The sequence below is a fragment of the Heterodontus francisci genome, chromosome 32, assembly GCF_036365525.1.
Source record: "Heterodontus francisci isolate sHetFra1 chromosome 32, sHetFra1.hap1, whole genome shotgun sequence".
Classification (NCBI taxonomy): Eukaryota; Metazoa; Chordata; class Chondrichthyes; order Heterodontiformes; family Heterodontidae; genus Heterodontus; species Heterodontus francisci.
In genome coordinates, this window is record NC_090402.1 from 43,930,830 (window position 1) to 43,946,130 (window position 15,301).

Sequence of the window (15,301 nt, forward strand, 5' to 3'; positions counted from 1 at the left end):
GGAGAGGAGGCAAGGTCACCAATAGCCGCAGCTAGGTGATACCAAGCTTGGCTTTTAACAGTTATTTCATTGTAAAAGGAATCCAGGTTGACCATTGCTATCATATTACAGACTGCGACCCCTCCCCATGTCCAACTTTTACCCTCTCTACAAATTCTGTCTACTTAAATAGAATTCCAAGTTCCATGACCTAACAGGTGAAAGTACCCCTGCCATTCTTCAGCCCTCAGGAGCTCATGATGTGCTTACCTTGTTCAGACAGGAATAAGACCATGCCCTCTGGAATCCCTTGTTTCAATGCAAATTCTTTGAACTGTTCATGAATTTCCTTCCTCAGCTTTTGTGTCCTTCCTGTGAGATGAGCATTCAGTTAAAATTACAGAAATCAACCTTCGACAGTTGTGTGTAAAAAAGCTAATATAGAATCTCTTACCATACAGTGCCACTGACTTTGTTTGATTCTGTCTGTTGTACAATACAAAAGCATATTCGTGGTAGTTGGTTTCAACGATTTGAACATCAGCTGCATTTTCTGCAAAACAAACTCATTGGCTGTTCAATCACTTTCATTGTTTGGTTTGATCTCCTCCATCCTTGCAAGCTACTATTCCATTTCCAATCTCCCTTTCCTCTCCAAAGTCTTTGAACATCCTGTCATTTCCCAAATCTATTCCCATCTATCTGGGAACTCCATGCAGTGTAGAGGGAGCTTTACTCTGTATCTAACCTGTGCTGTATCTGTCCTGGGAGGATCTGATGGGACAGTGTAGAGGGAGCTTTAATCTATATTTGACCTGTGATGGATGCTCCTTCCCTGGGAGTATTTGATGGGTCACTGTAGATAGAGCTTTAATCTATATTGAAACTGTGCTGTTCTTGCCCTGTGAGCATTTGATGCATCAGTGTAGAGGGAGCTTTACTCTGTATCTAACCCATGTTATATCTGCCCTGGGAGTGTTTGTTGGGACAGTGTAGAGGGAGCTTTACTCTGTATTTAACCCGTTTTTTTTTTTCTTTTTTTTATCTAACCCTGTGTTATACTGCTCTGGAAGTGTTTGATGGGACAGTGTAGATGGAGCTTTACTCTGTATCTAACTTGTGTTGTGTGTGTCCTTGAGAGTGTTTGATGGAGCAAAGTAGAGGGATCTTTACTCTAAATCTAACCCATTCTGTACCTGCCCTGGGAGTGTTTGATGGGACAGTGTAGAGGGAGCTTTACTCTGTATCTAACAGAGGAGTGTTGAGTCTTTTTATTGTCACAGGTTAGTGAGATGGTTACCCTTGGTGCCAATCAGAAAGTTGATATTCCTGTTCCCATTGCTCTCCAGATTTCTCCAGTTGCTAAGAGTAGTGGATCTCAACATTCAGGTTATTGACCAATAAGGCAACAGCACCAAGATCAGCCTTGTCCAATCACAGCCTACAAAATTCAGACAGGGTGAAGGCACTGATATGAATTAGAAGGACCGTGTATCCTGGGCTTCATGAGCTGGATCGGGAACTATTGTTTTTCACACCTGATTGAACCTGGGAGATTTACATGCTGAAATGGGAAATATCCATTTCACGAAAAAGCTAACAAACAAATGACTGAAAAAGTGAAAAATAAAGTCTTGCATTTATATCTCCCAAGCTCAGGAAATCCCAAAGCACTTTGCAGCCAAAGAAATGTAGTCACTGTTATATTGTAGGAAATACAGCAGCCAATTTGCACACAGCAAGCTCTCACAAACATCAATGTGATAACAACCAGATAATCCATTTTTGTGATGTTAGTTGAGGGATAAATATTGGCTAGGACACTACATAACTCCCCCGCCATTCAAAATAGAGTCATGAAATCTTTTTCAACAACCTTACAGACAATGTGGGACCTCAGTTTACCATCCCATCTGAAAGATGCTCCTCTAACAGTTCAATACTATGTATCTTATCCCACACCAAGTTCTAATCGCTCGTCACCCAGCTTCAGGCTAATCTAAATTGACACCCAGTTCCTCAAAGATTCATTTAAAATAATCACTTTAGTTTTAGTTTCTCTGTGGCCTTGTCCCTATCTCAGTAACCTTCTCCAGCTTTACAATTCCTCCCCCTGCCCTCAAATCTTCCAGTTCCTCTCTCTGTAACCTAGTGTGTAGCCGCCTTCCTGCACCCCAATATTAGCAGCTGTTGGTCGAGACATCTCTTTGGCATTACCTCCCTAAACCCTTCTGCTTTATCACCTTCCTCTGCTCATTTAAAAACCACTTTAATACCATCCCAAAGAGGAACTTTTTAATCATCTCTCCTGTTTCTTATTTTTCTTCAGACTTCGGTGAAGTGCCGAGGGACATGGATGACACTTGATGCAGTTCTGTGTCTATTTTTATAGAGTGTTTTGTCTTACCTGAAGGAGAGAGGGATTTATAGTGTCCTGGAATACTCAGTATCTTAAATTCATCCGTCTCATTAACACAAGTTCCATTCCTATGAGTAAAATAAACAAGGAGGCAGAGATTGCTATATATTTGTCGAAATTTAGCTAGCGGTGAGCCATAGCTGCTGGCGTTGAGGCTGTACGCCCTTCAGGCAGTTGGAGCATCTGTTGTGCTTGGGGAGCTTGTGGTGAGTCGGTGGTGCTGGGGAGGCTGGCAGAGCGTGTGTAGTGCTGCGGAGCTGGGAGTGATCGTGCAGAGAGCTGGGCAAATGGTGGTGGTGAAATAGTGCGAGGCAAGGTGGCGGTGACTCTGAAGTGCCAAGGGAGTGAGGGTGAGTTAGTGTTGCCAGTAGAGTGAGGGGTGCGTTAGTGGCATTGAGGGAGTGATGGGTGAGTTAGTGTTGACGAGGGGAGTGAGGGGTGAGTTAGTGGTGCTGGGGAAGTGAGGGGTGAGTTAGTGGTCCCGGGGGAGTGAGGGACGTGTTAGTGATGCTGGCGGAGTGAGGGGTGAGTTAGTGGTGCCGAGGGGAGTGAGGGGTGAGTTAGTGTTGCTGGGGGAGTGAGGGGTGAGCTAGTGTTGCCAAAGGGAGTGAGGGGTGAATTAGTGGTTCCGGGGGAATGAGGGGTGAGTTAGTGTTGCTGGGGGAGTGAGGGTTCAGTTAGTGTTGCTGGGGGAGTGAAGGGTGAGTTAGTGTAGCCGAGGGGAGTGATGGGTGAGTTAGTGGTGTCGGGGGAGTGAGGGGTGAGTTAGTGTTGCCAAGGGAAGTGATGGGTGAGTTAGTGGTGCTGGGGGAGTGAGAGTTGAGTTTGTGTTGCATAGGGGAGTGAGGGGTGAGTTGGTGCTACTTGGGGAGTGAGGAGTGAGTTAGTGTTGCAGGGGGAGTGAGGGGTGAGTTAGCGTTGCTGGGGGAGTGAGGGATGAGTTGGTGTTGCTGGGGGAGTGAGGGATGAGTTAGTGGTTCCAGGGGAGTGAGGGCTGAGCTAGTGTTGCCGAGGGGAGTGAGGGGTGAGTTACTGGTGTCGGGGGGAGTGAGGGGTGAGTTAGCGGTGCTGGGGGAGTGTGGGGTGAGTTAGTGGTTCCAGGGGAGTGAGGGCTGAGCTAGTGTTGCCGAGGGGAGTGAGGGCTGAAATAGTGGGGTCGGGGGGGAGTGAGGGGCAAGTTAGTGTTGCTGGGGGAGTGAGGGTAGAGTTAGTGTTGGGGGAGGAGTGAGGGGTGAGTTAGTGTTGCTGAGGGGAGTGAGGGGTGAGTTAGTGTTGCTGAGGGGAGTGAGGGGTGAGATAGTGTTGCTGGGGAGTGAGCGGTGAGTTACTGTTGGTGGGGGAGTGAGGGGTGAGTTAGTGGTGCTGGGGGAGCGAGAGGTGTGATAGTGGTTCCGGGGGAGTGAGGGTTGAGTTAGTGGTGCCGAGGGGTGTGAGGGATGAGTTTGTGGTCCCGGGGGAGTGAGGGATGAGTTAGTGTTGCCAAAGGGAGTGATGGGTGAGTTAGTGCTTCTGGGGGAATGAGGGTGAGTTAGTGTTGCTGGGGGAGTGAGGGTTGAGTTAGTGTTGCTGGGGGAGTGAGGGGTGAGCTAGTGTTGCAGAGGGGAGGGAGGAGTGAGAACGTGCTGGGGGAGTGAGGAGTGAGGTGGTGTTGCCAAGGGAAGTGAGGGGTGAGTTAGTGGTTCCGAGGGAGTGACGGGTGAGTTAGTGGTGCCAAGGGGAGTGAGGGGTGAGTTAGTGTTGCTGAGGGGAGTGAGGGGTGAGTTAGTGTTGTTGGGGAGTGACAGGTGAGTTAGTGTTGGTGGGGAGTGAGGGGTGAGTTAGTGTTACCAAGGGGAGTGACAGGTGAGTTAGTGTTGGTGGGGCAGTGAGGGGTGAGTTAGTGGTTCCGGGGGAGTGAGGCATGTGTTAGTATTGCTGGGGGAGTGAGGGGTGAGCTCGAGTTGCTGAGGGGAGTGAGGGGTGAGTTAGTGATACCGAAGAGAGTGAGGGTTGAGTTAGTGGTTCCGGGGGAGTGAGGCATGAATTAGTTTTGCTGGGGGAGTGAGGAGTGTGCTAGTGCCGAGGGGAGTGAGGGGTGAGTTAGTGTTGTCGGGGGAGTGAGAGGTGAGTTAGTGTTGCCGAGGGGAGTGAGGGGTGAGTTAGTGTTGCCGAGGGAAGTGAGGGGTGAGTTGGTGCTACTGGGGGAGTGAGGGGTGAGTTATTGTTGCTGGGGGTGTGAGGGGTGAGGTGATGTTGCTGAGGGGAGTGAGGGGTGAGTTATTAGTGCTGGGGAAGTGAGGGGTGAGTTAGTGTTGGTGGGGGTGTGAGGGGTGAGGTGATGTTGCTGAGGGGAGTGAGGGGTGAGTTATTAGTGCTGGGGGAGTGAGGGGTGAGTTAGTGGTTCCAGGGGAGTGAGGGGTGAGAGAGATGAGTTAGTGGTCATGGGCAAGTGAGGATTGAGTTAGTGTTGCTGGGGGATTGAGGGGTGAGCAAGTGTTGCCGAGGGGAGTGAGGGGTGAGTTAGCGGTGTCGGGGGAGTGAGGGGTGAGTTTGTGTTGCCAAGGGAAGTGAGGGGTGAGTTAGTGGTGCTGGGGGAGTGAGGTGAGTTCATGTTGCCGAGGGGTATGAGGGGTGAGTTGGTGCTACTGGGGGAGTGAGGAGTGATGTGGTGTTGCCGAGGGGTGTGAGGGATGAGTTAGTGGTTCCGAGGGAGTGAGGGGTGAGTTAGTGGTGCCAAGGGGACTGAGAGCTGAGTTGGTGTTGCTGGGGGAGGGAGGGGTGAGTTAGTGTTGCTGGGGAATGAGGGGTGAGTTAGTGTTGCTGGGGGAGTGAGGGGTGAGTTGGTGTTGGTGGGGGAGTGAGGGGTGAGTTAGTGTTGCCGAGGGGAGTGAGGGGTGAGTTAGTGTTGCCGAGGGGAGTGAGGGGTGAGTTAGTGTTGCTGGGGAGTGAGGGTTGTGTTCGTGTTTCTTGGGGAGTGAGGGGTGAGTTAGTGTTTCTTGGGGAGTGAGGGGTGAGTTAGTGTTGCTGGGAGAGTGAGGGGTGAGCTAGTGTTGCCGAGGGGAATGCGGGGTGAGTTAGTGGTGCCGGGAAGACTGAGAGTTGAGTTAGTGTTGCCGAGGGGAGTGAGGGTTGAGTTAGTGATTCTGGGGAAGTGCCGGGTGAGTTAGTGGTGCCGAGAGGAGTGAGAGTTGAGTTAGTGTTGCTGGGGGAGTGAGAGTTGAGTTAGTGTTGCTGGGGGACTGAGGGGTCATTTAGTGTTGTTGGGGGAATGAGACGTGAGTTAGTGGTGCTGGGGGAGTGTGGGGTGAGTTAGTGTTGCTGGGGGAGTGTGGGGTGAGTTCGTGGTTCCAGGGGAGTGAGGGGTGAGTTAGTGGTGCTGGGGGAGTGTGGGGTGAGTTCGTGGTTCCAGGGGAGTGAGGGCTGAGCTAGTGTTGCCGAGGGGAGTGAGGGGTGAGTTAGTGGTGTCGGGGGGAGTGAGGGGTGAGTTAGCGGTGCTGGGGGAGTGTTGGGTGAGTAAGTGGTTCCAGGGGAGTGAGGGCTGAGCTAGTGTTGCCGAGGGGAGTGAGGGCTGAAATAGTGGGGTCGGGGGGAGTGAGGGGTGAGTTAGTGGTGCTGGGGGAGTGAGAAGTTAGGTGGTGTTGCCGAGGGGTGTGAGGGATGAGTTAGTGGTTCCAAGGGAGTGAGGGGTGAGTTAGTGGTGCCAAGGAGAGTGAGGGCTGTATTGGTGTTGCTGGGGGAGTGAGGGGCGTTAGTGTTGCTGGGGGAGTGAGGGTTGAGTTAGTGTTGCTGGGGGAGTGAGGGGTGAGTTAGTGTTGCTGAGGGGAGTCAGGGGTGAGTTAGTGTTGCAGGGGAGTGAGGGGTGAGTTAGTGTTGGTGGGGGAATGAGGGGTGAGTTAGTGTTGCTGAGGGGAGTGAGGGGTGAGCTCGTGTTGCTGGTGAGTGAGGGGTGAGTTAGTGTTGCTGAGAGGTGTGAGGGGTGAGCTAGTGTTGCTGGGGAGTGAGGGGTGAGTTAGTGTTGCTGGGGGAGTGAGGAGTGAGTTAGTGGTGCCGAGGGAAGTGAGGGGTGAGTTAGTGGTGCTGGGGGAGTGTGGGGTGAGTTAGTGATTCCAGTGGAGTGAGGGGTGAGTTAGTGGTGCTTTGGGAGCGAGAGGTGTGTTAGTGGTTCCGGGGGAGTGAGGGTTGAGTTAGTGGTCCCGAGGGGTGTGAGGGATGAGTTTGTGGTCCCGGGGGAGTGAGGGATGAGTTAGTGTTGCCAAAGGGAGTGATGGATGAGTTAGTGCTTCCGGGGGAATGAGGGTGAGTTAGAGTTGCTGGGGGAGTGAGGGTTGAGTTAGTGTTGCTGGGGGAGTGAGGGGTGAGCTAGTGTTGCCGAGGGGAGTGAGTGGTGAGTTAGTGGTGTCGGAGAAGTAAGGAGTGAGTTAGTGTTGCCAAGGGAAGTGAGGGGTGAGTAGGTGCTACTGGGGGAGTGAGGAGTAAGGTGGTGTTGCCGAGGGGTGTGAGGGATGAGTTAGTGGTTTTGAGGGAGTGACGGGTGAGTTAGTGGTGCCAAGGGGAGTGAGGGCTGAGTTGGTGTTGCTGGGGGAGTGAGGGGTGAGTTAGTGTTGCTGGGGGAGTGAGGGGTGAGTTAGTGTTGCCGAGGGGAGTGAGGGGTGAGTTAGTGTTGGTGGGGAGTGAGGGGTGAGTTAGTGTTGGTGGGGAGTGAGGGGTGAGTTCGTGTTGGTGGGGGAGTGATGGGTGTGTTCGTGTTGCCGAGGGGAGTGAGGGGTGTGTTAGTGGTGCTGGGGGAGCGAGAGGTGTGATAGTAGTTCCGGGGGAGTGAGGGTTGAGTTAGTGGTGCCGAGGGGTGTGAGGGATGAGTTTGTGGTCCTGGGGGAGTGAGGGATGAGTTAGTGTTGCCAAAGGGAGTGATGGGTGAGTTAGTGGTGCTGGGGGAGTGTGGGGTGAGTTAGTGGTGCCGAGGGAAGTGAGGGGTGAGTTAGTGGTGCTGGGGGAGTGTGGGGTGAGTTCGTGGTACCGGAGGAGTGAGGGGTGAGTTAGTCGTGCTGGGGGAGTGAGGGGTGAGTTAGTGGTGCTGGGGGAGTGTGGGGTGAGTTAGTGGTGCTGGGAGAGTGAGGGATGAGTTAGTGGTGCCGAGGGCAGTGAGGGGTAAGTTAGTTGTGCTGGGAGAGTGAGGGATTAGTTAGTGGTGCTGTTGGAGTGTGGGGTGAGTTAGTAATTCCAGTGGAGTGAGGGGTGAGATAGTGGTGCTGGGGGAGCGAGAGGTGTGTTAGTGGTCCCGGGAGAATGAGGGATGAGTTAGCGTTGCCGAAGGGAGTAGGGGTGAGTTAGTGTTGCTGGGGAGTGAGGGGTGAGTTAGTGTTGCCGAGGGGAGTGAGGGGTGAGTTAGTGGCGAGGGGAATGAGGGCTGAGTTAGTGGTTCCGGGGGAGTGAGGGTTGAGTTGGTGTTGCTGAGGGGAGTGAGGGGTGAGTTAGTGTTGCCAAGGGAAGTGAGCGGTGAGTTAGTGGTGCTGAGGGAGTGAGAGGTGAGTATGTGTTGCCAAGGGGAGTGAGGGATGAGTTGGTGCCACTGGGGGAGTGAGCGGTGAGTTATTGCTGCTGAGGGGAGTGAGGGATGAGTTAGTGTTGCTGGGGAGTGAGGGGTCAGTTAGTGTTGTTGGGGGGTGAGGGGTGAGTTAGTGTTACCAAGGGGAGTGAGGGGTGATTTAGTATTGCTGGGGCAGTGAGGGGTGAGTTAGTGGTTCCGGGGGAGTGAGGCGTGAGTTAGTATTGCTGGGGGAGTGAGTGGTTAGGTCGTGTTGCCAAGGGGAGTGAGGGGTGAGTTAGTGTTGCTGAGGGAGTAAGGGGTGTGTTGGTGTTGGTGGGGGAGTGAGGGGTGAGTTGGTGTTGGTGGGGGAGTGAGGGGTGAGTTAGTGTTGCCGAGGGGAGTCAGGGGTGAGTTAGTGTTGCTGGGGGAGTGAGAGTTGAGTTCGTGTTGCCGAGGGGAGTGAGGTTTGAGTTAGTGGTTCTGGGGAAGTGAGGGGTGAGTTAGTGGTGCTGGGATAGTGTGGGGTGAGTTAGTGGTGCTGCGGGAGAGAGGGGTGAGTTAGTGGTCCTGGGGGAGTGAGGGGTGAGTTAGTGGTGCTGGGGGAGTGAGGGGTGAGTTAGTGGTGCTGGGGGAGTGAGGGGTGAGTTAGTGGTGCTGGGGGAGAGTGGGGTGAGTTAGTGGTGCTGGGAGAGTGAGGGATGAGTTAGTGCTGCCGAGGGACGTGAGCGGTGAGTTAGTTGTGCTGGGAGAGTGAGGGATGAGTTAGTGGTGCTGGGGGAGTGTGGGGTGAGTTAGTAATTCCAGTGGAGTGAGGGGTGAGTTAGTGGTGCTGGGGGAGCGAGAGGTGTGTTAGTGGTCCCGGGAGAATGAGGGATGAGTTAGCGTTGCCGAAGGGAGTGAGGGGTGAGTTAGTGTTGCTGGGGAGTGAGGTGTGAGTTAGTGTTGCTGGGGGAGTGAGGGTTGAGTTGGTGTTGCCGAGGGGAGTGAGGGGTGAGTTAGTGTTGCTAAGGGCGTGAGGGGTGAATTATTGCTGCTGAGGGGAGTTAGGGGTGAGTTAGTGTTACCAAGGGGAGTGAGGGGTGAGTTAGTGGTGCTGGGGGAGCGAGAGGTGTGATAGTGGTCCCGGGGGAGTGAGGGACGAGTTAGTGATGCTGGCGGAGTGAGGGGTGAGTTAGTGGTGCCGAGGGGAGTGAGGGGTGAGTTAGTGTTGCTGGGGGAGTGAGGGGTGAGTTAGTGTTGCCAAAGGGAGTGAGGGGTGAATTAGTGGTTCCGGGGGAATGAGGGGTGAGTTAGTGTTGCTGGGGGAGTGAGGGTTCAGTTAGTGTTGCTGGGGGAGTGAGGGGTGAGTTAGTGTAGCCGAGGGGAGTGATGGGTGAGTTAGTGGTATCGGGGGAGTGAGGGGTGAGTTAGTGTTGCCAAGGGAAGTGATGGGTGAGTTAGTGGTGCTGGGGGAGTGAGAGTTGAGTTTGTGTTGCATAGGGGAGTGAGGGGTGAGTTGGTGCTACTTGGGGAGTGAGGAGTGAGTTAGTGTTGCAGGGGGAGTGAGGGGTGAGTTAGCGTTGCTGGGGGAGTGAGGGATGAGTTGGTGTTGCTGGGGGAGTGAGGGATGAGTTAGTGGTTCCAGGGGAGTGAGGGCTGAGCTAGTGTTGCCGAGGAGAGTGAGGGGTGAGTTACTGGTGTCGGGGGGAGTGAGGGGTGAGTTAGCGGTGCTGGGGGAGTGTGGGGTGAGTTAGTGGTTCCAGGGGAGTGAGGGCTGAGCTAGTGTTGCCGAGGGGAGTGAGGGCTGAAATTGTGGGGTCGGGGGGGAGTGAGGGGCAAGTTAGTGTTGCTGGGGGAGTGAGGGTAGAGTTAGTGTTGCGGGAGGAGTGAGGGGTGAGTTAGTGTTGCTGAGGGGAGTGATGGGTGAGTTAGTGGTGTCGGGGGAGTGAGGGGTGAGTTAGTGTTGCCAAGGGAAGTGATGGGTGAGTTAGTGGTGCTGGGGGAGTGAGAGTTGAGTTTGTGTTGCATAGGGGAGTGAGGGGTGAGTTGGTGCTACTTGGGGAGTGAGGAGTGAGTTAGTGTTGCAGGGGGAGTGAGGGGTGAGTTAGCGTTGCTGGGGGAGTGAGGGATGAGTTGGTGTTGCTGGGGGAGTGAGGGATGAGTTAGTGGTTCCAGGGGAGTGAGGGCTGAGCTAGTGTTGCCGAGGAGAGTGAGGGGTGAGTTACTGGTGTCGGGGGGAGTGAGGGGTGAGTTAGCGGTGCTGGGGGAGTGTGGGGTGAGTTAGTGGTTCCAGGGGAGTGAGGGCTGAGCTAGTGTTGCCGAGGGGAGTGAGGGCTGAAATTGTGGGGTCGGGGGGGAGTGAGGGGCAAGTTAGTGTTGCTGGGGGAGTGAGGGTAGAGTTAGTGTTGCGGGAGGAGTGAGGGGTGAGTTAGTGTTGCTGAGGGGAGTGAGGGGTGAGTTAGTGTTGCTGAGGGGAGTGAGGGGTGAGATAGTGTTGCTGGGGAGTGAGCGGTGAGTTACTGTTGGTGGGGGAGTGAGGGGTGAGTTAGTGGTGCTGGGGGAGCGAGAGGTGTGATAGTGGTTCTGGGGGAGTGAGGGTTGAGTTAGTGGTGCCGAGGGGTGTGAGGGATGAGTTTGTGGTCCCGGGGGAGTGAGGGATGAATTAGTGTTGCCAAAGGGAGTGATGGGTGAGTTAGTGCTTCTGGGGGAATGAGGGTGAGTTAGTGTTGCTGGGGGAGTGAGGGTTGAGTTAGTGTTGCTGGGGGAGTGAGGGGTGAGCTAGTGTTGCAGAGGGGAGGGAGGAGTGAGAACGTGCTGGGGGAGTGAGGAGTGAGGTGGTGTTGCCAAGGGAAGAGAGGGGTGAGTTAGTGGTTCCGAGGGAGTGACGGGTGAGTTAGTGGTGCCAAGGGGAGTGAGGGGTGAGTTAGTGTTGCTGAGGGGAGTGAGGGGTGAGTTAGTGTTGTTGGGGAGTGACGGGTGAGTTAGTGTTGGTGGGGGGTGAGGGGTGAGTTAGTGTTACCAATTGGAGTGAGGGGTGAGTTAGTGTTGGTGGGGCAGTGAGGGGTGAGTTAGTGGTTCCGGGGGAGTGAGGCATGTGTTAGTATTTCTGGGGGAGTGAGGGGTGAGCTCGTGTTGCTGAGGGGAGTGAGGGGTGAGTTAGTGATACCGAAGAGAGTGAGGGTTGAGTTAGTGGTTCCGGGGGAGTGAGGCATGAATTAGTTTTGCTGGGGGAGTGAGGAGTGTGCTAGTGCCGAGGGGAGTGAGGGGTGAGTTAGTGTTGTCGGGGGAGTGAGAGGTGAGTTAGTGTTGCTGAGGGGAGTGAGGGGTGAGGTAGTGTTGCCGAGGGAAGTGAGGGGTGAGTTGGTGCTACTGGGGGAGTGAGGGGTGAGTTATTGTTGCTGGGGGTGTGAGGGGTGAGGTGATGTTGCTGAGGGGAGTGAGGGGTGAGTTATTAGCGCTGGGGAAGTGAGGGGTGAGTTAGTGGTTCCAGGGGAGTGAGGGGTGAGAGAGATGAGTTAGTGGTCACGGGCAAGTGAGGATTGAGTTAGTGTTGCTGGGGGATTGAGGGGTGAGCAAGTGTTGCCGAGGGGAGTGAGGGGTGAGTTAGTGGTGCTGGGGGAGTGAGAGGTGAGTTCATGTTGCCGAGGGGAGTGAGGGGTGAGTTGGTGCTACTGGGGGAGTGAGGAGTGATGTGGTGTTGCCGAGGGGTGTGAGGGATGAGTTAGTGGTTCCGAGGGAGTGAGGGGTGAGTTAGTGGTGCCAAGGGGAGTGAGAGCTGAGTTGGTATTGCTGGGGAATGAGGGGTGAGTTAGTGTTGCTGGGGAGTGAGGGGTGAGTTAGTGTTGCTGGGGGAGTGAGGGGTGAGTTGGTGTTGGTGGGGGAGTGAGGGGTGAGTTAGTGTTGCCGAGGGGAGTGAGGGGTGAGTTAGTGTTGCCGAGGGGAGTCAAGGGTGAGTTAGTGTTGCTGGGGGAGTGAGGGGTGAGTTAGTGTTGCTGGGGAGTGAGGGTTGTGTTCGTGTTTCTTGGGGAGTGAGGGGTGAGTTAGTGTTTCTTGGGGAGTGAGGGGTGAGTTAGTGTTGCTGGGAGAGTGAGGGGTGAGCTAGTGTTGCCGAGGGGAATGCGGGGTGAGTTAGTGGTGCCGGGAAGACTGAGAGTTGAGTTAGTGTTGCCGAGGGGAGTGAGGGTTGAGTTAGTGATTCTGGGGAAGTGCCGGGTGAGTTAGTGGTGCCGAGAGGAGTGAGAGTTGAGTTAGTGTTGCTGGGGGAGTGAGAGTTGAGTTCGTGTTGCTGGGGGACTGAGGGGTCATTTAGTGTTGTTGGGGGAATGAGACGTGAGTTAGTGGTGCTGGGGGAGTGTGGGGTGAGTTCGTGGTTCCAGGGGAGTGAGGGGTGAGTTAGTGGTGCTGGGGGAGTGTGGGGTGAGTTCGTGGTTCCAGGGGAGTGAGGGCTGAGCTAGTGTTGCCGAGGGGAGTGAGGGGTGAGTTAGTGGTGTCGGGGGGAGTGAGGGGTGAGTTAGCGGTGCTGGGGGAGTGTTGGGTGAGTAAGTGGTTCCAGGGGAGTGAGGGCTGAGCTCGTGTTGCCGAGGGGAGTGAGGGCTGAAATAGTGGGGTCGGGGGGAGTGAGGGGTGAGTTAGTGTTGCCAAGGGAAGTGAGGGGTGAGTTAGTGGTGCTGGGGGAGTGAGGAGTTAGGTGGTGTTGCCGAGGGGTGTGAGGGATGAGTTAGTGGTTCCAAGGGAGTGAGGGGTGAGTTAGTGGTGCCAAGGAGAGTGAGGGCTGTATTGGTGTTGCTGGGGGAGAGAGGGGCGTTAGTGTTGCTGGGGGAGTGAGGGTTGAGTTAGTGTTGCTGGGGGAGTGAGGGGTGAGTTAGTGTTGCTGAGGGGAGTCAGGGGTGAGTTAGTGTTGCAGGGGAGTGAGGGGTGAGTTAGTGTTGCTGGGGGAATGAGGGGTGAGTTAGTGTTGCTGAGGGGAGTGAGGGGTGAGCTCGTGTTGCTGGTGAGTGAGGGGTGAGTTAGTGTTGCTGAAAGGTGTGAGGGGTGAGCTAGTGTTGCTGGGGAGTGAGGGGTGAGTTAGTGTTGCTGGGGGAGTGAGGAGTGAGTTAGTGGTGCCGAGGGAAGTGAGGGGTGAGTTAGTGGTGCTGGGGGAGTGTGGGGTGAGTTAGTGATTCCAGTGGAGTGAGGGGTGAGTTAGTGGTGCTTTGGGAGCGAGAGGTGTGATAGTGGTTCCGGGGGAGTGAGGGTTGAGTTAGTGGTCCCGAGGGGTGTGAGGGATGATTTTGTGGTCCCGGGGGAGTGAGGGATGAGTTAGTGTTGCCAAAGGGAGTGATGGATGAGTTAGTGCTTCCGGGGGAATGAGGGTGAGTTAGAGTTGCTGGGGGAGTGAGGGTTGAGTTAGTGTTGCTGGGGGAGTGAGGGGTGAGCTAGTGTTGCCGAGGGGAGTGAGTGGTGAGTTAGTGGTGTCGGAGAAGTGAGGAATGAGTTAGTGTTGCCAAGGGGAGTGAGAGGTGAGTTCGTGTTGCCGAGGAGAGTGAGGGGTGAGTTGGTGCTACTGGGGGAGTGAGGAGTAAGGTGGTGTTGCCGAGGGGTGTGAGGGATGAGTTAGTGTTGCTGGGGGAGTGAGGGGTGAGTTAGTGTTGCCGAGGGGAGTGAGGGGTGAGTTAGTGTTGGTGGGGAGTGAGGGGTGAGTTAGTGTTGGTGGGGAGTGAGGGGTGAGTTCGTGTTGGTGGGGGAGTGATGGGTGTGTTCGTGTTGCCGAGGGGAGTGAGGGGTGTGTTAGTGGTGCTGGGGGAGAGAGAGGTGTGATAGTGGTTCCGGGGGAGTGAGGGTTGAGTTAGTGGTGCCGAGGGGTGTGAGGGATGAGTTTGTGGGCCCGGGGGAGTGAGGGATGAGTTAGTGTTGTCAAAGGGAGTGATGGGTGAGTTAGTGGTGCCGAGGGAAGTGAGGGGTGAGTTAGTCGTGCTGGGGGAGTGAGGGGTGAGTTAGTGGTGCTGGGGGAGTATGGGGTGAGTTCGTGGTGCTGGAGGAGTGAGGGGTGAGTTAGTCGTGCTGGGGGAGTGAGGGGTGAGTTAGTGGTGCTGGGGGAGTGTGGGGTGAGTTAGTGGTGCTGGGAGAGTGAGGGATGAGTTAGTGTTGCCGAGGGCAGTGAGGGGTAAGTTAGTTGTGCTGGGAGAGTGAGGGATTAGTTAGTGGTGGTGTTGGAGTGTGGGGTGAGTTAGTAATTCCAGTGGAGTGAGGGGTGAGATAGTGGTGCTGGGGGAGCGAGAGGTGTGTTAGTGGTCCCGGGAGAATGAGGGATGAGTTAGCGTTGCCGAAGGGAGTAGGGGTGAGTTAGTGTTGCCGAGGGGAGTGAGGGGTGAGTTAGTGGCGAGGGGAATGAGGGCTGAGTTAGTGGTTCCGGGGGAGTGAGGGTTGAGTTGGTGTTGCTGAGGGGAGTGAGGGGTGAGTTAGTGTTGCCAAGGGAAGTGAGCGGTGAGTTAGTGGTGCTGGGGGAGTGAGAGGTGAGTATGTGTTGCCAAGGGGAGTGAGAACTGAGTTAGTGTTGCTCGGGGAGTAAGGGGTGAGCTAGTGTTGCCGAGGGGAATGAGGGGTGAGTTAGTGTTGCTGGGGGAATGAGGGGTGAGTTGTTGTTGCTTGGGGAGTGAGGGGTGAGTTAGTGTTACCAAGGCGAGTGAGGGGTGAGTTAGTGGTGCCGAGGGAAATGAGGGGTGAGTTAGTGGTGCTGGGAGAGTGTGGGGAGTGTTAGTGGTGCCGAGGAGTGTGAGGGATGAGTTAGTGGTCCCAGGGGAATGAGGGATGTGTTAGTGGTGCTGGGGAATGAGGGGTGAGTTAGTGTTGCTGGGGAGTGAGGGGTGAGTTAGTGTTGCTGGGGGAGTGAGGGATGAGTTGGTGTTGGTGGGGGAGTGAGGAGTGAGTTGGTGTTGGTGGGGGAGTGAGGGGTGAGTTAGTGTTGCCGAGGGGAGTGAGGGGTGAGTTAGTGTTGCCGAGGGGAGTCAAGGGTGAGTTAGTGTTGCTGGGGGAGTGAGGGGTGAGTTAGTGTTGCTGGGGAGTGAGGGTTGTGTTCGTGTTTCTTGGGGAGTGAGGGGTGAGTTAGTGTTTCTTGGGGAGTGAGGGGTGAGTTAGTGTTGCTGGGAGAGTGAGGGGTGAGCTAGTGTTGCCGAGGGGAGTGAGGGTTGAGTTAGTGGTTCTGGGGAAGTGCCGGGTGAGTTAGTGGTGCCGAGAGGAGTGAGAGTTGAGTTAGTGTTGCTGGGGGAGTGAGAGTTGAGTTAGTGTTGCTGGGGGACTGAGGGGTCATTTAGTGTTGTTGGGGGAATGAGAAGTGAGTTAGTGGTGCTGGGGGAGTGTGGGGTGAGTTAGTGTTGCTGGGGAGTGAGGGGTGAGTTAGTGTTGTTGGGGGGTGAGGGGTGAGTTAGCGTTACCAAGGGGAGTGA

General features: G+C 54.9%; 1 protein-coding gene across 1 annotated transcript in view; it reads right to left on the minus strand.

Moving 5' to 3' along the window:
- Positions 1-15,301, minus strand: part of LOC137347768 (protein AMBP-like) — a 57,395-nt gene that overhangs the window by 25,958 nt on the left and 16,136 nt on the right. The window contains exons 3-5 of the mRNA XM_068012716.1: positions 2,387-2,466; positions 434-532; positions 250-351 (exon numbers count right to left, since the gene is read on the minus strand). Of these exons, the coding sequence (XP_067868817.1) occupies positions 250-351; positions 434-532; positions 2,387-2,466 (281 nt within the window). The remainder of the gene's footprint in view (positions 1-249; positions 352-433; positions 533-2,386; positions 2,467-15,301) is intronic.